Consider the following 26,294-nt stretch of genomic DNA (forward strand, 5'->3'; position numbering starts at 1 on the left):
GTTGAGTGATGTTAATACAGCTTCAACTTAGAAGCTGACTCTTCCTCTAACCTGACTACTCTGGAATATTCCCTTCTCCCAGCAATGCACTTCCAATTTCAAGGCAGAATAGCAATAAAAGTCAATCGTGGAATGCAGTGGTGGTGAGTGGAGGCCTGATAAGGGGAAAGTATTTTATGGTTTGAACGTGTTTGTGGGCAGTAATATCTAAGTGAGGGCAATATTTTTTTTTTTTTTTTGAGACAGAGTCTCACTCTGTTGCCCAGGCTAGAGTGAGTGCCGTGGCGTCAGCCTAGCTCACAGCAACCTCAAACTCCTGAGCTCAAGCGATCCTCCTGTCTCAGCCTCCCGAGTAGCTGGGACTACAGGCATGCGCCACCATGCCCGGCTAATTTTTTCTCTATATATTTTTAGCTGTCCATATAATTTCTTTCTATTTTTAGTAGAGATGGGGTCTCGCTCTTGCTCAGGCTGGTCTCGAACTCCTGAGCTCAAATGATCTGCCCACCTCGGCCTCCCAGAGTGCTAGGATTACAGGCGTGAGCCACCGCGCCCGGCCAAGGGCAATATTAATAAATAAATGGAATGAAACACAGACTTTGGGAAGGAAAAGGAAGTGTTCAGAGTTCAGGTAAAAGACAAATGTAATAAATAGGTCCCTTTAATTTATTAAAAATAATTTTACCAAGGGTAATGCCAGGATTAGCCTTCCATTCAGTAAAAGGAACAAAGGATTTCAACTTTATTTTCAAGGCAGTTGCCTTAAAAAGCAAGTCAATATCATATTCTGAAGTTGGACATTTCTGATGTTTATAAACACTCAAAATTCATGACTGGACTATAAGAGGTGGATTTAAGCTACATGATTTGGTAGAATTTATATCCATAAATTATTGGGGATTCAAGCAAAATATTTTTCCTACTAAGTAATGTTTACATTCCCAATTCTTACAATGAAGCTGGAAATACCTGTTCTGACAAAGTCACATAAAAAGTTTAAATAATTTTTTCCTATATGTTTAGAGCAACATTAAATGCTCCCAAAATAATTTAAAAAACTACTTCACTTACTATTTTCTTTCAACTTTATAGCAATATAAGGGCTAATGTTTTACCTTTATTCAAAATTCAAGAAACTAATGGCTTCGAGATCTTACCAGTCTCACAGTAGGGTTCACCATCCTCCAAGTGAAAAACGTTATTACGAATGGGCTTTCCACAGGCCACACACACAAAACAGGAAACGTGCCAAGTCTGTTTCAGAGCATTGATGACTTCCTGTTACAGAAGGGTAATGAGATGTAAAAAAAAGATGACATTAAATACAAAATATTTATTATTTATTTTTTATTTCTGTTTTCTTTTCTTTTTTGGCTTTGTATCTTCTGGCACACAAATATTTATTTTAATAGCTGTACCAATAAAGTCCTGTAAAGGTGACCCAAAGTAGACACACATGCTTCATCTTTGTCTTGCGATTTCCATCCAAGTAACATGAGATACTTACAGACAGAATCACAGATCATCTAAATCAATGGACTACATGAGTGTGTTTGTCACAAATACAAATCAATAAACTTATTTAAGGAATGGTTCCCATGTCATTTAAACACTAAACATACAGTGAATAAAGTGCTTGCTACAACGCATCCTGCTTTTTCTCAAAGGGTATCAGAAAATATTCACTTATAAAAATTTCATAGTATTATCTGAAAATGTCAGGAAGGAAGGGGGAAGCATTTAAAAACTAAAACAAACAGATACTTCGGTGCGTCACAGAAGCAATAATGTGATCAAGGTAATCCAATCAGGTTGACAGGTGTTCATGCTTTAGGAAATCGGCTGCAACCGCACTAAGCACACACTCAAATGAGTGTCTAAAATTTGAACCGTAAAGCTTGGATTCTAATCAACAATGGCCCTGTGGTTATACCAATTATTGAACACATGGGCCAGATGTTTTTTTTTTTTTTTTTGAGACAGAGTCTCACTCTGTTGCCCAGGCTAGAGTGAGTGCCGTGGCGTCAGCCTAGCTCACAGCAACCTCAAACTCCTGAGCTCAAGCAATCCTCCTGTTTCAGCCTCCCAAGTAGCTGGGACTACAGGCATGTGCCACCATGCCCGGCTAATTTTTTCTCTATATATTTTTAGCTGTCCATATAATTTCTTTCTATTTTTAGTAGAGGTGGGGTCTCGCTCTTGCTCAGGCTGGTCTCGAACTCCTGAGCTCAAACGATCCGCCCACCTCGGCCTCCCAGAGTGCTAGGATTACAGGCGTGAGCCACCGCGCCCGGCCACATGGGCCAGATGTTAATTAGTAAAAGAGGTTTTTAGGGAGTTGGTTTTACAAGAAATCACTTCTTTGGTTTGAGAGAAAGAGATGGAGCCATTGAAAATCATTTTTGATGAATAGTTAACAACATGGGAATTTACTCTAAATATTTATCACAAAAAAGAGGATGTCATACATAAAGCAAGGTTACAATTTTGTAAATGCATTACCGATACAGAGCAAACTGGAAAAAATACATCATGAGGTTATCAGCAATTATCTGTGGTAACTAGGTCATTTAAATTTATTTTTTACATTTTTTGTATTTCCTAATTGTTGTACAGTGAAATGTTTTCTTTTATAAAAATATTAAAATAAAATAAAATGATATAGAATAAATTATCAGCCATAGAAAATGCCATAGGTCACTAGTGAAGGACAAAGGGCAGAGATGGCAGACGTATAGGCCTAACAAGATCACCAGTAACATTAATAACAAATGTACACTGAACCAAATCATTTCCCAGGGCTTCCAGAATATACTTTCTTTTTCATCCTGTTACTATTTCTTCTTTAACAGGTAATCAAACAACTAAAACACAGTCCAGACGTGCTATCCTATTGGTGAAGTTCTGGCCCATCTCTGAAGGAACAAATATAAGATTTCCATTTCCTAGAACTTTATTTGGTTCTAAGACTCTTACTGGACTTTGTTTTCTTATTCTAGAATCCAAAGAATATATTTATACACTAAACCAGTATTAGTGGTTATCTACCAATTATTTGTCATCATTTGGGAAGGTACAGGCCGAACCATTCCGTTCCTTTGTTCCCAACATATTACACAAGCTAATAACCCAGAAATATTATATTTCAGGTGGTGTGTTTATAATTTTAAGTGTCCTCAAAGTTTTAGACCCATTTAAAGGTATGCCCTAAAATTAAGACTACTTAATAGTTCATACTAACTTTTCTCTCAATTAATATGAATTATGGTTTCATAAGTGTATTTTCATATTGAAAGTACTAGAATTCAGCAGGGCCATTTCCAACTTTTGTGTGAGGCCAGGCCCCTTGACTTCTTCTAAAATCAAATTCCCGTTCCTGGTCACCCATAAGAAATGCTCGATCCTTACTTTATAATTGCGAACTAGGTATTCTGGAGCAGGAGATTTGTTTATTCATTATTATTTATTATGTACTATTTAATTTCTAAATGACTCCCTTTATGGAAAAAAAAAAAGAAAGAAAAGAAAAAAAGAAAAGGTATGGTTTGAAATTATTTTTCCATCACATGTGTACTCTCATAAAACTGAGGTTGTATTTTTAAACATTCTATGCATTCAAGAAAAATATATCATTTATAAGCCTCGTGTTTTATATATTTCATGAAATCAGTGTCCTGTGCTTGAACCCTGACAAGTGGGGAAATGCTGCTCTTATAAAAGCTATGGAATTTAATTTAAAACAGTGAAGGTGTCAGTTCTGAGAACTCGGACGTGTGTGGTCCTGGGCGACCTCTTCATTCCTGAGCACACAGGGTCCTGCGGAGGTAGCACACCCACAGCAAGTTATTTTTTCCCCACAGTGGCTAGACTTTCACCAGACAGGCCAGCACGCAGTGAGACAAAACCAAAGACAACCTAACCCCATGAGTCCGATATCCTTCTACAGAGGTCTATTTAGTTTTGCTTTACAATAATAAATAGTGAGGAAAACGGAGAGGGGACAAAGCAAGAAGAAAATAAAAAGCTAAAATGTCAGAAGAGTTTCGTAACAAAAGATCATTCTGCTTGAAACCTCACTGAGAATAAAAACATTTCCAATACTCACCCCAAGGATCTTCCTTTGGCATCGACCACATTCAGGAGCAAAGAACTTCTCATAGCACAGCTCACAATACAGGGCTCCCTTCTCTTCTACAAATCCAATGTAGGCCATTGTATTTTTGCAGTGAGCACAGTTGAATTCTTCTGGGTGCCAAGATTTCCCCAGTGCCACTAAGAATGGTCCCCTGCCAGAAGCAAAAGAGATCAACTTAGCTCAAGACTGAAAGTTTCTAAAGTTGGCCTGGATGGGACCGCTTTTATGCAATGTCCAATCAATTCCATACGTGCTCAGTTTTCCTTTGCAAGGACTGAACACATGGCTGCTGTGAATTCACACAGGGACTCCGCATTTATGTGAAGAGAAAAGGGGACAGGAGGAAGAGCACATAAGGGACTCCTTCAAGGAAGGCCCCCGCTCCACCTTTTTCTGTCTTCGGGGAATCTGGCGGTATGTTTCATAGAGTGCAGTGAGTCGATCCGTGTGCATCACGATGAGGACGGAGGATGGGGATGTTAACTGTGACAGAAAGTCGCCGTGACAGAACACAAAGCAACCAGAAAAAATATGTGGCATAAGCAGAGATGAGACTTTGACATTTCTATAGAATAAAAAAGTCCTCAATTTGATTAGTCAAAATCTTAAAAATAGTAATAATTATTACCTGAGAAAATACTCCAGTCAATTTCTTTTCCCCACACATTGTTTCACATACTTATTTCTCAACTTTATTAAACACATCAAATCCTCACCCTCTAAAATGACTACACACACTGTAAAGTGGGTATTACATAATGACTGTTTAAAACTACTTGGAAAAGTTTTCTTTAATTCAAATATGGCCTATTTTTTTAAAAAAAAAATTTATTTTATTATAGTAAGAACACGGAAAATGAGATTTTAACAGATTTCTAAGTGCACAATATGGTATCGTTAACTACAGGCATGGTGTTGTACAATAGACCTCTAGAACTTACTCATCTTGCATAACTGAAATTTTATATCTATTTTTTTGCAACGTCCCACCCTCTTCCCCCTCCCCAAACATGACAACTTTTTAATGCACATTTGTATCAAGGTAACAAATGTTTGTAAGGAGATTTTTGTTTCCACCAAATATTACACAGTCATGAACTGATAAGACGGGCTTGGTTTGCTTGGCAGGAATCCATTATGAAGCCTTATCTAGTCACGAAGCCGGCAGAGACTAACCATTCTAGCCTGTGCGACACACTCTGCAGGACCTACATCACACTAATTCTCATTCACAGAGTGGCTTTCCCTCCAAGGCACTTTTACACTTATCTAATTTGTCCATACAACATTCCTGTGAGATAGACCAGGGCAGTTATTACGAATTCAGTTTCGCAGATGGAGAAGCTGAGATACAGAATGTTCAAAACGATATGACAAATATAAAATCACTGCAGCAGGGCCAGAAGCTGAATTTCCTGATTTCTAGTATACCGCTCTGTTCAACTCATGTTCAGCCTCTGACCTCATTACCATCAACGATCATCCCTGACTGACCACATGGTCATTGTTAGCAAGCAGCAGACACCAGACTGCTAAGGCGGATTATTAATAGTCACAGCACTGAGTATCACAAAGTCGCAGCATTTTTTAACCTTTGACAATAACAGAAACCTTGCTACTCAATAACTACCTCCCACTGGTAAACTCTTTGCAAACATACTAATGTTTGCTCAGAACCAGCACCCAACTGTGCAAGAGTTGGAAAGGAGAAAGGCTCTTGATGAGTGATTAAAACTTATTATGTGGGGTATAAGAGGGTATTTTCTAGCTCCATTTTTTTGTTAACTTGTTTTTTGATTAATATGATGTCATTTTGTATAAGCTAGTGTATACAGCTCTCTTAAGTTTGAGATGAGTAGTTTATTATTATCATTTTTTTAAACTCCAGGGTACTATAGTTTTGTTATGACTACCAAGAAATGCCTTTGGTAACCAATTCCTGCCAGAAAAGAAAAAACTACAGATCACCTATTTTTCAATCAGATATATTACTTTTGGTAGGCTGTCCCTCAATTTTTAACTGATTTATAAAATAACAATCCTACTCCAACAAGTTCCTTCATTTAATTCTCTCCGTGTATATTTGGCAAGTAGTTTATCTTCAGAGGTAAACCAGGAGTCACACTACTTAAAGCTAGACAAAGTTTTCCGAGTGTTCTGAGCTTTTCCACCAGGTAGTTATCTGGGTATATATGTGTGAAATTTACTATGACCCTCCCTGACATAGGGTAGGGTAGAACTTTGGAATTTTATGCTACTATTTGTCTGGACATTAAAATGGATTAAAAACAATTTTCTAGGATGAATTTGAATTTTTTATTTGGGCACATCATCAGCTCACCCATAAGGCTGGATGGACCCTTGAGGCCAATATCCTTGTTTGGTTCCCCAATTTTCAAAGGAAGTCAGTCCAACCTCAAACCCTACGTCCTATGAAAGCGAAGTGTTGGTGTGTACACGTGGAATAAAAAGTAAAACTCTGCTCCTAGAACATGTCTGTCAGGGCTAGCAAACACTTAACAAGATTCATCTGTGACAAAAAGACATTCAAGAATAACTACGGAACATACAATTCATTTTCCAGATTTTCTAAAATATATGTTGAGATCAAGTCAGATCAGCAGAGAACGGGGTCCTACGAATTACAGCACATTGGGCCTGCCCCACCCCAGAGAACGATTACTTTCATCAACGGTGCTTAGTGTAACACGTCAGTCAGTACTGACAGCTGTTACAGGAAACAGCTCTATGAAATTCACGCTTGCTCTTCCAGAAGGTTGCTGCTGGAGGGTTGTTCGTGAGATCACTCAGGGACATTTTCACATGGACTCCTCAGAAAAATTCCTATCGGATTTTTGTAACAAGAACAATTGTGCTTCTCTTGAGCAATAGTTTATTTTTTTTCTTATTGTAAATTGCAATACTAACTTTCTTTTTTGGTGGACTGCTAGAAGGCTTACAGTCAAATTCAGAGTCTACCTTTAGGCAAGCATGCAGGCCATTATTGTAGGTATTGTCTAGTCTCGATGCTAGCTTCGTTTTTAATGGTCCCATCCATGAATTTCATTCTTTTGCCATCTTTGGTAATTTAGAAGATTATCTTATATTTTGGTATGCTTAAAAGGCTTTCGAAAAACTTTGTGAGCTAAAGTACATAAATTCATTACAACTATAGCCCATTAAGAGAATAACTTTAAAATATTTCATCAGTTCCTTTAAAATGTGAACAGGAAAAGGAAATTTAGACAGTAAAGTAATTCCCTCTGCACCTTTAAAAAACAAGTTGAAAATGACCCTTGGTCCTAGCAGATCTTGTTTAAATAAGCACTCAGGGCAAATACTGGCCTAACCTGATACTCCTCGGCGGCACTGAAAGAGCATCCTTCTTCAGCAATGCCCTTAAAATTATGTATAGATTAAGGAAGACAATTTCTTACATAAAACGAAGTCTTCTCTTCTCGGTGTCAGCAAAGACTAATTTAACAAATTCATTAACACAGGATTACCACTGAAGAAGTTCTTGCTCCAGGTAGGATTGGGTTTCCCTTTGTGAACCGGAATGACAGGCTCGGGAGAGCTGCAAAGTGGAGTTAGGTATTCAGCTCTCCTAGTACTCCTTTGCCCCAGGAGCCCTGACTAAACACCTGCTGATTGACAGACGGGCCGGGGGCGAGTTAAAGCATTCGACTGACAGAGAGAGAAGAGATCTGGCATGAAACTTCTTATCCTGTTTATCTTCTGTGAGACTTATGCCAAAAAAGAAAAAAAAAAAATGGAAGGAAAGGTAGGGAAGGATGCCAAAGAAGAGCTCAGAGAAAAAGAAAAGCTCACAAATATAACGGTAAAAGGAATGGCAGATGCAGATGTCAACAGGCACAACCTAACGGAATTTAGCTTCAAAATTAAACGCTTACTACTTGCTATCTTTGTTATCTAATTTTCACAACCACCTCAGTGATAGAAGTTAACTCTATCATATACTCGCAGATGAAGGAAACGTCAGAGAAGTTAGCCAACTTTCCAAAGATCCGGTGGATGATGAATTGTAAAGTGTGAATCTTCTACAGCCCAGTCACTACAGACCAAAATCTTTACTTGACCAAAAGTTACTGCATCAAAAGAAGTTAAAAACAAAAGCCTTCAAAAGCCATAACATATGACTCATGTGCTCAAGAATAACAATGGAATCTGATACTACACTTAATTAGATATAATAATACTATCTACTTATTTATTTATTTATTGACAAGGTCTCATTCTGTCACCCAGGCTAGAGTGCAGTGGTGTCATCATAGTTCACTGCAACCTCAAGCAAGCTACTGGGCTCAAGGAATCCTCCTCTGCCTCAGCCTCCCCTGGGACTACAGGCACGTGCCACCACGACCGGCTAATTTTTCTATTTTTTGTAGAGACAGGGTCTCTCACTCTTGCCCAGGCTGGTCTTGAACTCCTGGCCTCAAGCTATCCTCCTGCCTTGGCCTCCCAAAGTGCTAGGATTATAGACATGAGCTAGTTTGCCCAGCCCAGTTGTATATTTTTATATTGCCCAACTTCTAGGAAGGGCCTGGCATGAGCAAAGAGCCCGAGAACAATACAACCAGAGAAAAAGAGTAAAACAGAACAGGTAATTGGGAGAGTTTGTACATACGCACATTCACAAAGACACAAGCACGAAGTAAGAGACCCCACATTAGAATTATTTAACAATCCTTCCTCAAATTTGGAAACACTATTTTCTACTACTAATTCTTCATTTATAGTAGATTATGACCAAAATTGGTACATTAAAAAATATAATTCTACTTTCATTATCATCTTTAATTTGTAACCCTTTAAGATACTGCATTTAAAGGGTTGTGAAGCCAACTATAGTTTTATATCTTAAAGGCATAAATGACTGGCTCCTCAAAAATAAATGTACAGGTAAAATGAGCTTAAACATAATAGTGAATAAAGAGAACAAGTTTTAAAGAAGGTAATGTTAACTGACAATCTTTAAAAAGTCTAGAGTCAATTCTTTATATTATTAGAAAATCAGCAAAGCCGGAGAAATGTGATTCTATAATAAGACAAGTAAGTGAGATATAATTTCAACTTGGCAACTCTGATATACAGCCTATAAATATTTTGAAAAAGTTCATTCATCAACTGAACAAAAATTTACTAAATTCAGTATGTGCCAGGCACTGTTCTAGGAACAGGAAACGTGGCAGGGGACAAAGCTGAGAAAAGCTCTGCTCGCATGCAACTCAGAGCCTAATGTGGGGGAGACGACACGTAAGATAAACAAAGAAAATCTATGGCATGTTACATATTAAGGGCTGAGGAAAAAAATAAAGCCTGGAGGGGAGAGAGGGAGACCGTTTATGTGGGGGGTAGAGAGGAAGCAAGAGAATTTAAATAGGTAGCAGGGACACTATGACACCTGACGGAGGTGAAGGTGAGCTGGGCTCAAGCCAGGAGCCAGGGGCCAGATGTGGTGGCTCACGCCTGTAATCCCAGCACTTCGGGAGGCTGGGGCAGGAGGATCACTTAAAACCAGGAGTTCAATACCACCCTGGGCAACAAAGCAAGGCCCAGTCTCTACAAAAAAAAAAAAAAAAAAAAAATTTAGCCGGGCATGGTGGCGCATGCCTGCAGTCCCAGCTACTTGGGAGGCTGAAGCATGAGGATTGCTTGAGCCCAAGAGCTGGAGGCTGCAGTGAGCTCTGATCACACCATTGCACTCCACCCTGGGCAAGACAGTGAGACCCTCTCTTAAAAAAAAGGAAAAAAAAAAAGAAAAAAAAAAAAAAAGAAAGAAACTAGGATGTTTGATTATAAGCCCATTCTACCAGGTAAACTAAAATCTGGTTTTGGCTACAACTGCCTAATTTTCTGATTCCCCATCATACTACCACTCCAACAATCAATTTATTCATGAGTACAAGAGTTGAAGAAATGGTACTTCTATGATATTAATATTTGGACTAGAAATGTTCCATAGCAAACGTAAAGCTTCAGTAGAATTTCCTATGATGTAACTACCTATTCATTTGTAACTAAAGTAATGACTCCATAATACAATTTAGGCAGAATATCCATAAACTTTTCATGATTCAAATAAGCCAAAAAATTTTAAACATTAGATCCAAATAAAATTAACTATGGAATTTTAAACTCAATGTGTTCTATAAAGAGATAACCAGCTGAATATTAACATTCAGGTTTCTGAGGTTTTCCAAAAACAATCAACTCTGCTAAAACAAAGCGAAAAAAAAAAAAACCCACCAAAAAGCCAATAAAATAAAAAACAAAATTTGCTTTAGTTTGTCCTTATATAAAAAATATTTTTGAAAATTTGAAATACTGAAAAAGTAAATATAAAACAAAACTATGAATTATAAAAGAACAATATAAATTATGTGGTAGAAAACTAACAATATAAATTACAAAATAAATCTTAAACTTCTCAGAGTTTGCCAAGGTATAATATTCTGTACTGAAAGTATCGAGCCTGCAATTGCAGGTTGTTTTTAAAACAGGTGTCCAAAAGCATGTCACTTGATCTAATACCTCTTTGCTTTGGTAAGTGATACTGACACCGAGGCCAGGAACTAGAATTATGCTTTGACGAGGCCTCTGAACTGACCACAATCTATTCAAGCTGCTTTAGCACTAGTGCACCAGGCCAATGTGCTATGTTAATTACTGTTACATGATCTTGACATGGACTAATCCCCATTCCTATTAACTTCCTTAGTAAATGAAGCTTTAATGCTTAACTGATAACTAGTGGATAATCCAGACCAATATAAAATTTAATAGATGAGGGAGCAATAAGTGATAGCCACTCATGTTATTAGCATAATATAGATTTATTTTATATGGCAGGATGATTGTGCATTAAAACTGCATCCTGGCTTAGCATTAAATTTGAAACCATGGCAGTTAAGGGTGGTGAATGTAATTTTCACTTTGATCTTCATATTTTGTCCACACTAAGTAAGTTTTTCAGAAGTGCTAGTAGCAGTGATTATAGAACATCACTGAATTTTATAATCAGACAACATGGATCTGCAATTTATGTGTTTTGACATTTTGTTAACTAATCTGGTAGTCACTTGCTTACAACAGCACACAAATAACAGCAGTGACTTCTGTCTCCATAAATGGTGTTTTGATTCAGAATATATTGGAGTATCCCTAAACATCAGTCTAGGTAACCCAAATACTATAACTTATAGATGCAATGTTACAAGTCAGTTTATTTTTATTTTATCAATATTAAATCCAAAACTATAACAACTAAATGCACGTAATAATCAAAACATTATTTTATTTATTGGGATAAAGCAGCACCAACTTTATATTAGTTTAAATATTTCTGTAAGACAGTGACCCCATACTAGTACTTTTAGGAAAATGACTGTAGCCACATTGACATTATGGCCTGAATGATGAACGGGTCTGGAGTCATGCATGATCTGTTCAGTTAAACATTGCTGAATGCCTTCTGCGTGCCGAATACTATGCTAGACTTTGGAAACCTCTACTGGTTTTCCCTTCCTCCCCATCATCACTATTACTACTACCACTGCTTCTGACTAATTCTTATTAAGGAGTAAGTACTCACTCTGAAAAATATGACTGAGGTGAAAGAAATAGCTTACAAAACACCATCTTATTATTACATCTCTGTAAAATGGTATCTGTCCTTACGTGTGAGTGTTTTAAAAGTCTGAATGAAAATAATTATTTGGGGACGTGGCACGATGTGTGAACTTTGTTTTTGCTTCCTGTTTTCATGTTTTTTTGAATGTCACAATGAACATTTGACTAGCTTTAAAATAAAAAAGCTATTCAACTTTTAACATATGTTCGTGACACATACATTATGTAATTAATAGCAGGTTAAAGAGGAGTATATATATTTGGTTCTTAAATGAAGTATTGAGGTTTCTTGGCTCCATTTAAAATATTCCCTGGAAATATTATGCTAAGCAATAATTATATGATAGAGGGGAACATTCAATTAAGTCTTAACCATATTCAGCTTTAGAGAAGCCATTGTTTCAACCATTTCAAAATAGGATAAATTAAGAAAAAAGAGAGCTTGAGAAATCATTTCAAACAGTCATTTGTTACTGTCAACAAGGCAACTCGCAAAGAGGCAACAAGGTCCCTTTGGTGGGATGCCTGCAATTAGCATTCATACCTACACCTCATAACATTTTAAAAGCTACTTATTAAGAAACACTCAGAGATTTAATAAGTTCTAGTATAGTATACTCTTAAGATCTCTGAGACTTTTTTCCTTCTTGGAATTTAAGAGATAATGAAATAGATTTGGACGAAAAATATTTTAAAGAATCAAGTTATTGCCCAATCTAACACTCAAAGCATTTATGAATAGACCTGCAGGTAATCACCTTGTGGTGCTTGGGTATTCAAAAATCCAATCTTCTTTTCTCTAGGGCTCAAAGTTCTTTACTTCATGCTACTAGTTATTTTTCATCTAAATTAAAGCTCTTGCTTCTATAATTTGTAAAATAACAAAATTGGGATAAATGATCTTCAGGGCACCTTTGAGTCTTAAAAGTTTATTATTCTCTGAAAGGCCACATCAATCACTATTTTTCCTTAGTTCTGATAGGAATTAATAACGGACACAATTAGCATTTTTAGTTTTATTTTCACAAAGCCCAGAATTACTTTTCATTAAAATAGATTTTAACAGAGATAAATTCATATTAATCTACTCAATAATAGGTATTATATAGGATTATGGCAAGAATATTTTCACTAATAAAATTTCAAATATTTCAAGATACCAAAAAAAAAATCAACATTGGTGTTAAGTACTTTCAAGAACGTTTCAAGAAACAAATAACCAACCTGATGACTTGATTACAATGGGCACACATCGGAGTTCGTTTCCCTGCTGGAATGTGCTCGGCTCTTTGCACTAACGTGTCCTGGTCGCTTGGCTGGGATTGCCCCAGAGCCGAGTTGGCTGGTGCCACTGCTCCTGAGGAAGTAGCACTGTTTGAGATTCTTCCAGTGGAAGGTGCTACGAGTTAAAACACAGAAGCATTAGAACAAGAATAAGCCACATAGAAACCTTTCCTAATAATCAAATAACAATAATTGTTAACATGATCTATTCACTTGCTTTATTCACTCATTCACATTTATGGTGAGGTTATGAACTAAACCCTGGGCTGCAGGCCACACGCCTGAATAGGATAGTAAGTTTATGACAGATGTGTGCACAGGGTGTTGTAGGAAAAGCAGAGTCTCTCCTGCTTCTAAGAGAGATATGGTTAAGGTGAGTATCGAAGGTGATGCATTTCCAGTTATCCAGACGTCTCTGCTAATCATTAATTAGATTTAATTCCAAACATATCATAGACACATTTAAAATCTCAGTGTATTGAAGATAACAATACCAAAAATGAACTCACTATACTCTCTCTCTTCCTGTGTTCTCTAAGTAGACTGTGCAATCAATTACCCAGGTAGCTACCTAAGAAGCATATCCTTGCTCCTTCCTCTCGCTCATCTTCAAAATAACAGGCCCTGCTGACTTGAGATCACAAATAGTGCTGGATTTTGCCTCCTCTTCTCCATTCCTATAAACTGTCCTGGTTTAGGTCCTTAATGTCTCCCACCTGGACCAGCCACCAAAATGTCTCATCCTCCTTAAATTCATCCTCCCAACTGCCACCGAAGACTGAAATCTGACCCAATAGAACTCTCTGCCAAGCATTTCAAGGTCCTCCCTGTTCTGATCGCTGCATGTGGTCCGGGCTTCCATGTGCTGCTCACAGGTCCCTCCAGGGGTGCTGGCCTGTCACTCAGCCTTGCCTCTCACCACCCTGCCTTTCACCTTACGCTACGGCAGCTCCACACTGCTTCACTTTTCCCTGTGAATGGGTCTATCCACGCTCAGGCCGTTTTCACTGGCAGTAATGCCATTTTTCTGCCCTTCGTCCTACTGACCTAGCAACCACTGCTTTATTGCGTAAGTGTCAGCCCGGAAGTCAACTGCTCCACAAATCCTCCCTGGACTACCTCTCCCTTCTGCCAACCTCCATACGATCGGAATTAAATGTTTCTCTTCCATGCTATCACAATTTTCTGTGTACATCTTTATTATTGCTTCTATTACATATTCCTATGTCTTTTATTCCCCCAACTATTTAACAGATAATGATCTCCCTAAGGGCAGAAACTATGTCTTATTCACCACCCTAGCAACTTAATAGAGTGTCTGGAATAAACGCATGAATGAATGGACTGGAATCAACGTATAAGTGAATGAATGAGAAAGCTGTGAGGGACCGAAACCAACAGAAGGTCTATTCCTTACCCACAGGCAGTTAAAATCTAATGGAAGATAAAAGGTGCACATGAAAATAGTTTAAAAGGAACAACTTGTAAGAAAAGCATACAAAATACAAATCAACAGAGTGTATTTCCATATAGATAGATGTACGTATATATAAATGTACATACACAGACACACACATACACATTGACAGAATCCATATTAACGTACGGTTAGAACTGGGTGAGACTAATCGGGATAACTGAAACGACAATTCTCCCTCACTAGCATAAAGCCTGTTCGCAGCAATGTGCAATTGCAGATGCAGAAACCCGGCGCTCACGGACACGCAGCACACCTCCTACGGCATTCCGCCCGGCACCCGCTCTGGGAAGCAGCACTCACAGGCCGGGCAGCTCCGCTGTTGCCCGTGTTTCAAGTGAGTCCACTGGACTTGGAACCTGTTTCCATCCTCTTAAGCTCACACTTTCTCTTACAGAGATGGAAAAGAGCATGGCTGTAATATTCACGTGGTATACTCTCCTCCTTGGTACCTCATTTGCTCACACAGCCCAACTCTTGCCACTGTGGGTCTTCTATTTCTACATCCAGGCCTGATTTCTCTCAGATCACCAGATATGCATTTTCAACGCAATTCCAGTTATTGTCTTCACATTCACAACACGTAAAACGGATTTCCTCTTCTTGCACACATTGCCAGCTCTTCCTAAGAACTCCTGTATGTTTGCATTCCCCTACTCTGCCTCCCACGTCCCTGCGGGTTAGACCCCAGGCCCTAAAATCTTTCATCGTAAATGTTTCTCAGGTCTGTCCCTCCTTTCTAACCCAAACCCATTCTCTATTGTCCTAATCACTCTCTCTTCTGTCACTCTCTTCTTCAACCTATTCTGCTAGATTATTTTTCCAAAAACATTACCCTGATCATATGTGCCTGCTTATAAAGCTTCTGTAACTACTCACTACAAACTATTTGCATTCCTGACGGTCCAGTCTCTCAATGAATCCACTCCAGTCTTATTTACAACCTTGTCCTTTATGTTTCCCTATACATCACTGCCATCATCATCATCATACTAAATTATACTTACTTAATATTTAACTTGCGCAATATTTGAAGGCACTGTTCTTAAATATCTACAACAGCTGTGTGATTTTGGCATGATTAGTACGACTTTTTTACTTTATGAGGAATCTGAGGCAAAGAGAGGTTAAAAAACCCACCCAAGGTCACATAGCAAGTAAAAGGCAGTCCTGAACTTGGGCTGCCTGGCTCCGGAGTCTGCGCTCTTAAACACTACTCACTATCCCTTGAACATGCCATACCAGACCCTGCCTCTATGACACTCAGCCAATAAAATGTCCCTTTCTCCACTGCTACGTATAGTTCTCTCATTCTGCAAGGCGTATAGGAGTTCCATTTTCTTCTCCAATGATCCCAGCTAGAAGTGTTTGCCTGTTCCTCCTTACAAATCTTTAACAACCATAACACCGCCACCTATATAATTTATTTGCTATTTATTAATATCCTATTATCTTTTCCTCCCTAAGTCGCTTATTCACTCCTAAAAAAATGAATACAAACTGTATACTTCTTTTTATCCATGACCAGAAAACTGCATTACAAATAGATGGCGAAAAATTAAAATTTAACCAATTAAATGAAAAAGGGAAGTTCCCAAATCTTTTTTTCTTTTTTCCTTTTTCTTTTTTGCTTTTTAAAGGAAGACCATAGAGACAGATACTTTTAAAAAGTGGATTAGGTTCAGGATTTCAAATAATGGGAAAGTTACCAATTGGAAAATCTGAAAATCAGTACTCAAAGAGAACCAAACCCTTTCATCTACCATATGCCTGTATTTTATCACATTATCTATGCATAAGCCCTAAAGTACTGAGTCACCGAGACATTTTCAGCAATAAAAGAGTGCAGTAATTCTCCATCAGTCATTGTAAAATGGGACATAATCCATCTGGCCCATGCCTCAAGGAGAAGGTATATGGGGAACTAACTCATTTAACATGAGAAGCCATTCTTAAACATGAAACATGTGACTGTATCTTAAACACATATAAAAAGGCTCTAAGCTCTACTGCTGTTCCTTTCTTGGGAAGAAAAGCCTTGCTTTCTGTTATTGCCCCACTTTAACCACTTTGGATATGAAAGAAATTCTCACACCTCCGTTTGTTGCTGTGTTGCTAGCACACTGGCCCGCACACAAAGCTACACAAGCCCTGTTAATTACCGAGTCCTGAACATTTCCAAGGCGCAGTTATTTCCCGTATGAACAAAGTGATGTTTCATTTCTTCAGACTGAGTTTCTCACTCCTCTAGCACAGGAATGGGCAACCTTGGAGCAGTTAAATGCCAACCTCCTGGTCTCTGGTCTCGCTTGGCTTCTTGGGAAGAGGGAGGTGTAAGACGGTGAGGTCTTGGGAGAGGGGAAGAACCACAAATGAATCCGGCTTCCATCTTATTTTGTAGAGAACTACACCATACAGAGAGATAACTAGTCTTCCATGGGGAGCACAGTGATCAAAATGCTTCAAATTTATTGAACCCATTGTGAAATCATCTACTGTTATGTAAAAAAAATCTACTTATTTGTAACAAAAAGGTTTTTTTCCTTTTAATTTCTAGTGAGACACTGAATAAGAGCAGTGAATCAGCGTCATTTCATAATCTAAGAATCCAAGTCACAAAAAGTATAAGTGACTTATTTGAACTGAGTAACAAGCGAGTCAGTAAACTGTCACAATGAGAACATTAGGAGGAAGTTAGTTCTTGACTCAAGATTTTCTTGTTAACTTTAATCTTGAGCAACTTTCATTAAATTTGGTTTCTTTTATGCCTAACCTCTACCCCACTGGGACCTTGTTTGAAAATCACTTTAAATTTTTTTTCTTTTGTGCCAAATATATTTCAGTACCACAAAACTCCTCCAGAAATTCAAACCCACTAGCTAGTCTCCAAACCAATAGTGTTGGTACGAATCTCTTTCATTAACTTTAGGATTGTTATTTATGCATCTTCTAAAGGTTTTGAATGACTTACGTTCATACTTAATCTTTTCTTTTGATTTTCAACACTATAGTAGTCAAACCTAAGATTACAAAGATTACCATTAAATAAGTAAACATAAATTAATAGGAAAAGCTAACAGTATACCAGAATATTCTCTCAGTATATAAGATAAAAATCTTTTAAGTTAATCAAGTAAAATATACCCAACCTATACTATATTGTTGAATTGCTAGTTTTTACATATTTGTTATAGTGATATATCTGAGAATTCTAAAGAGTTATACTTTTTTGAAAAATCAATCAAATCTCTGGTTTACTAAGCATGCAGTTAAATTTACTACAAAGAAATAAAAAAGCTATTTGTTTTGGACCATAGACTATTAATTGGAGACAAAAAAATTTAAAACATTGAACCACATAATATTGATTTGGTAGAACACTTAACTTCTGTTATTGGGAAAATCTTTATAATATATCATTTGAAATGATAAAGTGAAAATTCTTTAATCTAGGAAGATCTTAATTGCATTTTTCCCCCAAGCTGATGATTCAGGTTTGCATTATTTGGCAAATTAGTTAACACAAGTTTTAAAAGATCTTATCCTGAGGTTTAATTTTCTTTTTAATTATTGCAAGTTCCTGGCCAGGTGATTATCAAGTTTATCCAAATAACTTCTGCACTAATAGGCTACACAAATATATTACTGGGGTTTTTTATAATATGTTATATACAATAACATCTAGTATTATATTGTATATAACGAATTAGAAATTATCTAATCATTTACTATGTGTATCAAAAATAGCTGAGCTCCCTAAAAGGTACTTGTTTATATACATAATAAATAGTTTCCAGTGAGAAAACACCAATTAAGATAAATCTAGTTCCTGGTAGCACATGTGTGAATTTTTTGAAAACAGATGTTTTCTAACTGGATTAAGAGTAAGGTGAGTTATTTGATATTTTTGCTTTCTATTCCTGTTCATAAATGGCTGTTAATTCTAAATCAATGCACTTAAGAAACAATGGTGACTACGTTAAGCACCTGGCTCGACTGTACTCGAATAGGCATGAAATTAAATCAGCTGATTCTTTGGTTCATATAAAATTATTCAACTACCAATAAAATATTCTTGTTACTGACATATACTAGGTGACAAAATACATTATGTTAAACTTTACTTGGAAATGTAACTAGTCGACCGGGGCTGGGGGATGATGTCCCAAAGAACAAACTTCAGTCACAAGAGACGTTGCTAGTGTCTTCGAAGGTGGCTTACCCTTACTAGATGTAGTGTTTCTGTATTGCTGAACATTTATTCAGGAGGAGAGCGAGTCTCGTGCTGGAGAATGAACTGCTCATGACGATACAAAAAACATGTAACCTGATGATGTCTCACCACCTCCTTAGTACATCCTGGTCCAAACCACCATCAGCTCTTGTTTGGATTACTGCAGTGACCGCCAAGAGATCTTCTTGTTCTACTCTTGCCAGCAACACAGAGCCAGTAAAAACGAAGTAAGATCATGCTACTCCTCGCCTCACATCCCTCCAAGAGCTCCCTCCTAACTCAGCACTAAAAACAAAGGTCCTGTAGGCTCTGACCCCTGCCACCTCTCTGACCTGATCTCCTGCCACGCGACCCCTTGCCCACTGTATCCTACAAACACTGGCCTCCCGACAATTTCTCTAGAGTGGCCAGCATGCTTCTGGTTCAGGGCCTTTGCACTTTCTAGTCCCTTTGTCTGGAAATCTTTTGCCCTGCTCCCTTGCTTCCTTCGGGTCTCTGCTCAAAGGCCATATTATCTGTGTGGTCTTCCTTGACCATGCTATACAAAATAGCCCCCTTCCCTATAAACCAGCAGTCCCTATATTCCTTAACTGGTTTCTTTTTCCCTGTAGCATACATTTTATATATTTTTCAATTGTTTATCTGTCTCCCCATACCTTGAGGCCAGGAACACTGTCTATTTTATTCATTGCTATCTCCCTAGCACCTAGCAGTCCCTGACATATTGCTCAATAAATCATTGTTTAGAGAAAGAATAACTCCAGCACCAAAGTTATTGTCTTTCTACTAGAAGGAACCAGACTCCAAGGAGGAATTGCTGGTTCTAGGATGGGGACAAAAAATGAACAAGGAGAATTTGGAACGTCTTGTCAAATTAGAAAATAAGGAAGCTATCAGTAGAGTTGTAGCAAAAGGACTTTCAAGAAGCAGACGGGACAGTTCAAACATCAATAAGAATAATAATTAAACAGACTGAAATACTTCAAATATGTTTAAATCCATGAGCTCCTAATGATTCTAAAATTTAAATAAAAACCCACATTGATCATCCTTAGAGGATGCTAAGAAACCAATTCATTATTTTAAAAACTAGGAAAATTTAATAAAGGGAAAGAATCAAGCTTTGATAATCATCACTTCATAACTGATGTTTCATCTGTATCCTACTCATTCCCCTGCCACATCTGAACTATTTTGAAGCTTAGTCAAGATACAGCATTTAATCCATATTTTAATGAGCTCTAAAAGAGTATTCTTTTAAAACACATAACCATAACACCATTATCACACTTAAAACAAAAATATTCCTTAATATCATCAAATAAGCAGTTGATTTTTGATTTTTTCTAATTATCTAACTATTATTAGTTTTCTATTGCTGCTGTAACAAATTACTAAAAATTTACTGGCTTAAAAGCAACACAAGTTTATTATCTTACAGATATTACTGGGTCAAAATCCAAGGTGTCGGCAGAGCTGTTCTTCTTTCTGAAGGCTCTAGGGAAATTTGTTTCCTTGCATTTCCTGCTGCTAGAGGCTGCCCACATTCCCTGGTTCATGGCCCTTTTGGCCATCTTCAAAAACAACAGCAGGGTCAAGTTTTTTTCATGTTGCATCATTCTGCTCCTCTCTTCTGCCTCCCCTTCTTCCACTTTTAAGACCCCTGTGATTACATTGAGTCGCACCAGGATAATCTCCCTATATTAAGGTCAACTGATAAGCAATCTTAACTCCACCTGCATCCTTAATTCCCCTGACCATATAGCATAACATATTCACAGGTTCTGTGTACATGGACATCTTTGGGGGTGGGGGCATTATTCTGCCTACCACAGACCTGCCAAGACAATATTAATCAGTATCCAAACAAGGTCCATGCATTCTCTTGGTTGTATGTTTCTTAAATCTCTTCTAATCTATAATTCCTTTCATCTCTACACCACTTGTACCATACACGTACAAGAAACCAAGTCCCTACTTATTTTTCATATACATTATACATATATTTGACCTTTTTTCGTAGTAAAAAGTTAAAAGAAAGAGTGAATAACTGAGTTGTTTCATTTTACAACAAAATTTTAAGGTATGATTGTAACTATTTAACAGCTCAACAATATAAACCTCAAAAAGGACTTGCCCAAAGACATGTAGAACAGTGAAATGAAGCAAATGTTTTCTGAATAACTACTACATGTTAATACAAACAATGTGCTGGGTTCTGCCAAGAAGAACAAGGCAGATGTGATTTCTGCCCTCATGGAACTTACACAAGGTTACAGACCAATAAACAGTCAATTATGTTACAGTGGGACAAGTACTAGAAAGATGTAAAAATAAGAGTTTACTTACAGATATTTATTCATTCACTAAGTATACACTAAGAATCTATAATGTGGCCGGCACTATGCTATGCGTGAGTACACAACAGAGGATGTGTATGTTCCTTTCCCTTATAGAGTGTAGAGCATTTTTTGTTGTTGTTGTTGGAGGTGTCTATGGCTCATTCAGTACATTCTATTGAATATATAAACTCAGGAGAAATATCTTGAGCTAGAAGAATTGATTCAAGAGGCACTAGCACATTGATGACACTGGAGTTTGTGGGAATGAATGACATTATTCAGAGAAAGTGTAGCATGAAAATAAAATAGAAGGCAGAAAGCAAATAACATAAATACCTTAGGGACAAAAACAGAGAAGTAGGAGAAAAAACAGGACAGTATGTCACGGAAGCCAAGGGAGGACACTGGAGAATTTGGGACCCACCATCATGCCTGTCTGACTCCAAAGCCTGACCAGATGCATCCATTCATCAAACTTACTATGAACCTACTGTGTGCTGAGCTCTTTGCCAGTCCCTGTCTTGATGCATTACAATATGAAGGCAGATCTCCTCAAATGTGATCTAAACCTGGAAGTATTAACTTCTGCGCCAGTTCAAAGGAGGGGATAGTGGTAACAGAGACGACTAATTTCTGCTATTTTAATTTCCTTACTGAGCCTGCTAGGATAAATGTAGGAATAATGTATGAAAGCATTATGTTTATTTCCCCTGGCGTCCTTAACAGGTTGGATGATCACTTCTAAGCCCTTTATGTATTCTGTAAAAGATTAGTGTCTTACAAAGATACAACTTTCTTTCCCTAAACCTGGCTGCCCATACTTTTTAGCCATTATAATTGATGAAATAAAACATATGGATACAAGGCTGGATTCTTTATATTTTGAGAAACATTTAAGAGAATTTATTAATATATAAATTGCTTTAGAAGAGAAATAATAGATCTAATGCTTTTGCTAAGGACAAACATGCGTAAAGCACTGAATCCATCCTGCTGTACAAATTCCATATTGGTGTAAATACTTCAGCTACTACATTTGGATTAAGATAAAGCACCACAGAAAGTTATGGACATAAATCTCGGGATAACTATAAAGTATTAATACATTTTGATTCTTTATGAAAAAATCCTATATTTCATTCTTACTAAGTGAGAAGAAAGGCTGATATTGAAAATCTCAATGAATACTAATAATACTAACAATGTCCCCTCTCTCCTCCCAGAACACAAACTCTTACAGCCCCAACAAGGCAGAAGTCACATGTGAGACCATATTTTATGTTGTGAAAAACAACTGGCTCAACTGCAAGGAGTGTTCTGTTAAAAACACTGAGGCTAATGTTGTACTTTTGTATAAATAACTGGGCTACATCAAAGTGACAATCTGGCACTCTTGGGGAGATAAAGTATTGTAATTCAACATCTCAGAGAATATGTTCTCCAAGGTATGACAGAAATTTTACACGTACCAAATTGGGTCGCAGTGATGGCAACACGCCTGCATGTTACTGTGCGCAGCAAGCACTTTCTTCTCTGCCCCTTCCCCAACCTTCTCAAACAGATGGTGACCAAGAGCAGCACAGAATATGTGCATTTTGTCTGTCAAGCTCCTTATGTTGAAAGCATAAACAACAGTCTACTCTCCATAATCCAGGCGTGAAATCATATCCAACAGAAATGGAAAAAGTTAAGCCAAGATCTGGGATCAGAGGAAAGTACATTCTGGAGAGGTTTGTGCAATTTTTTAAAAGTGAAATCAAAGATTTTTTTTCCCCCTCAATGATTAAAAGCAAAATTGGATAGATTAAACTATTATCATTTCTCTAGGCAGTGGAGAATGCTGGTATGTGTGCTATAAAGAATTGGAACAGGTGCACCCAAGGCTAAGTATCAAATATTGCCACAACTTTAGGAGGTTGGTTTCTTCCATTAGCAACCAGCCTTTCAACTTTAAGAACCCAGATTAAACTGGATCTAGAGTGTCTTAATTAAAGTGAGTGTAGGGACATGGATTAAGTTCAGTTCTCTTTTTAATTTCTTACATCACACATCATCAAAATCCAGTACATACAGACTTGACTTTTTCTCCCTACTAACTCACCTTACATAGAAAACTTCCATTTGGCTAGTGATACAAGTAAAAGAAATCCAGTATATACCTTGCAGATAAAGTTGTGAGATCTTAACATATCTGCTTTCACCACTGATCAGTTAAAAATAAACAAACTGTTTATCACAATATACACAGGATTTTCTAAATAATCTCAATATCACTGTTCTAATTTCTAATTTTATAATGAGAAGACAAGTCTGTGCTTTAATTGTGGGAGGCCAATGTGCTTCATGTTTTAAAAAAAAAAGTAACAGAGAACAAAGGAAAAGAAACAAAAAAGAAAACATTCAGAGCAAATATTTAAAAAAATAACAAAACTGAGGCATATTCATGACCTCAGAAATATTTAAGAGGATCACTGATAAACTCATACAGACTCTGTAAGCTAAGAACTTATTTAAAATATTAAATCTGTAGAATTGCTCATATTTGGATGAGAAAACCGCATGGACATACTTTAAAATTATTCTATACTCAAATTAAACCTAGAGTTCTGACCTGTCTTATTTCCAAAGTACATGAAACCCAAATGGGTTTGGCTTTTATCATTTTCCCACCAATTTTCTTCTTTTTATATAAATGAGAAAGCGGCCTAGTATCAGAAATAAAGTAGAAAGGTAGCTAAGGCTTCAGTTGCCCATATAAATAGAATCCTCATCACGTAAGTTAAAAAAAAAAAAACTGAAGCAGAATAAAAAATTTAGATTTCTCCATGTCAAACAATATTCACAATGTTTCTGATGATAAATACAAGTTACCATAAAATTTAAAAATTGGGATACTCCTTATATTTCTACTAATGCTACTAATTCTCTAAGATATCTCTCTCAAATTAAAGTGATTAGATCTGCAAAATAAATAAAACTTTATTATCATTATCCAAAGTTATGCTTGACCATTATTAAACTGGAACTAATCAAACAACACTTATGTGCACATATGGAAATAAAACTCATTGGAAATCAAGCCGGTGGGAGGGGAGGGGATGAACAAATTCACACCTCATGGGTACAATGCACACTATCTAGTGATGGGCACACTTATAACTTGGACTCAAATTGTACAAAAGTAATCTATGTAACCAAAATGTACCCCACAATACTCTGAAATAAATAAAATAATTTAAAACATAAAATACCAAAAAAAAAAAAAAAGAACAAAGTTATGCTTGAATTTCACATCTCTTTTAAAAGCAGAAATCACTGCGCAGCTATATTATGCTGGAGGAAACAGTGTATTTAGCATGATGACTAAAGGTTAAGATACACACCTGCGCTCCTATAGTTCTGCTACTTTCTAGCTGTGGCATTAGAAATGTCATTATTCTGGGTCTTGGTTTCCTCATCTGTAAAGCAGCAAAATAATAACTACCTCAAAGTGTGAGAGGGTTAAATAGGTAGTCTAAGTCAAGTGTTTTCTTACAGTTCCTTGAATGCATAAGAAATGCTTCACACATTGTCAATTATTATTATTACACTCTGACATAAGACCTTACACGTGAAAAAATAAAGCATCCACTCATTCAACAACTGCTTAGAGAACACATACGATGTTTCAGATCTAAGAATTCTTCTGGTATAAAAGATACATCCACAGATAAGATATCAGACCTGAGAGAGTTTATATTCTTGGAGGTGATGTAGACCAGCAAACAGGCGACCTGAGTGTCTCAGGACTAGCGCTGCCAAGGGTGCTCATGGCCTCCAGTAAAGTTTTCAACTACCATGCAGAATTACCAAGTGTAATTTTTCTTATCCAATATGGTTTAAAACCAGAGTCAACAAACTTTTTTCTGTAAAAATCCAAAGAGGAAATAGTTTAGGCTTTGTGGTCCTTAAGGACTCTTTTACAACGATTCAACTCCACCATGATAGCATGAAAGTAGCCACGGACACTACGTAAACAAACGAGTATGGCTGTTTTCCAATAAAACTTTAGTCACAAAAATAGGTGGTGGAAAAGAATTAAAGCAGGGACTCAAACAGATATATTTGCACACCGATGTTCGTAGCAGCATTATTCACAATAGTTAAAAGGTGGAAACAACCTATATGTCCATCAATGAACGAATGGGTAAACAAAATGTGCCACCACGTACGCAATGGAATATTATTCTGCCTTAGAAAGGAAGGAAATTCTGATGCACACTACAAGGATGAGCCTCGAACACATTATGCTCAGTGAAATAAGCCAGACACAACAGAACAAATCTTGTGTGATTTCACTTACATGCAGTACCTAGAGTAGGCAAATTTATAGCAGAAAATATAATGGTGATTGGCAGGAGATGGGGGGAAGAGAAAATGGGGAGTTAATGTTTAGTCAGTATGGAGTTTGGGTTTGGGAAGATGAAAAAGTTCTGGAGATGACCAATTTAAGAATTCCCAAGCTTTTTGTTGTTGTTGTTGTTGTTGTTGTTTTGGCAAAATACACATAAAATTTACCATCTTAGCCATTAAAAAAATAGGTGGTGATGACAGATATGACCAAGGGACATAGTTTGCCAGCCCCTGGTTTAAACAACCACATGCGTCAATTAATAAGAAGTAATAATTCTTTATGAAAAGCACATGTGAACAAATTCAGATATCTTCCTTTATAGAAGGTTTAATATTTTAATCTCAGGACGAGAAGAAACTGGTGATAAAGAGCTTTCACAGATGGGCACTTGCATCAGCACTGGAAAACGTCCAACATAGAAATAAATTTCAATAAAAGAACATTTAGAAGAAAAGAAAGCAGGCAGTTAATGGCTGTTATTTTTATTTTTTCCTATCTGAGAATCATAATTCTAAACAAAAATCTACTCGTTATATACGGAGACGGAGCATGCTTACATGCTTCACACCCAGTTTTGACAACGGACAGCCCCAGTCAGGCCTCTATGGCAAGTGGACTGTTTAGTTTAATGATGTCAAAATGCAGGGGAGCAGATGGCAATAAAACATTATTAGAAGAGATGAAATACACGCAACTGGTAGCAGTTTACTTATTCACATAAAAATTTAAAAATGGAACCAATAAATCTATCCATCTTAGCTAAGCAAATCCAGTTA

General features: G+C 37.1%; 1 protein-coding gene across 2 annotated transcripts in view; it reads right to left on the reverse strand.

Moving 5' to 3' along the window:
* PDLIM5 (PDZ and LIM domain 5) overlaps positions 1 to 26,294 on the reverse strand; it is a 178,038-nt gene that overhangs the window by 6,413 nt on the left and 145,331 nt on the right. For both annotated transcript variants that reach the window (XM_069485342.1, XM_069485343.1), the window contains 3 exons: positions 13,013 to 13,187; positions 4,106 to 4,286; positions 1,158 to 1,278 (listed from right to left, as the gene is read on the reverse strand). In XM_069485342.1, coding sequence (XP_069341443.1) covers positions 1,158 to 1,278; positions 4,106 to 4,286; positions 13,013 to 13,187 — 477 coding nt within the window. The remainder of the gene's footprint in view (positions 1 to 1,157; positions 1,279 to 4,105; positions 4,287 to 13,012; positions 13,188 to 26,294) is intronic.

This window comes from Eulemur rufifrons, chromosome 13, assembly GCF_041146395.1.
Source record: "Eulemur rufifrons isolate Redbay chromosome 13, OSU_ERuf_1, whole genome shotgun sequence".
Taxonomy (NCBI): domain Eukaryota; kingdom Metazoa; phylum Chordata; class Mammalia; order Primates; family Lemuridae; genus Eulemur; species Eulemur rufifrons.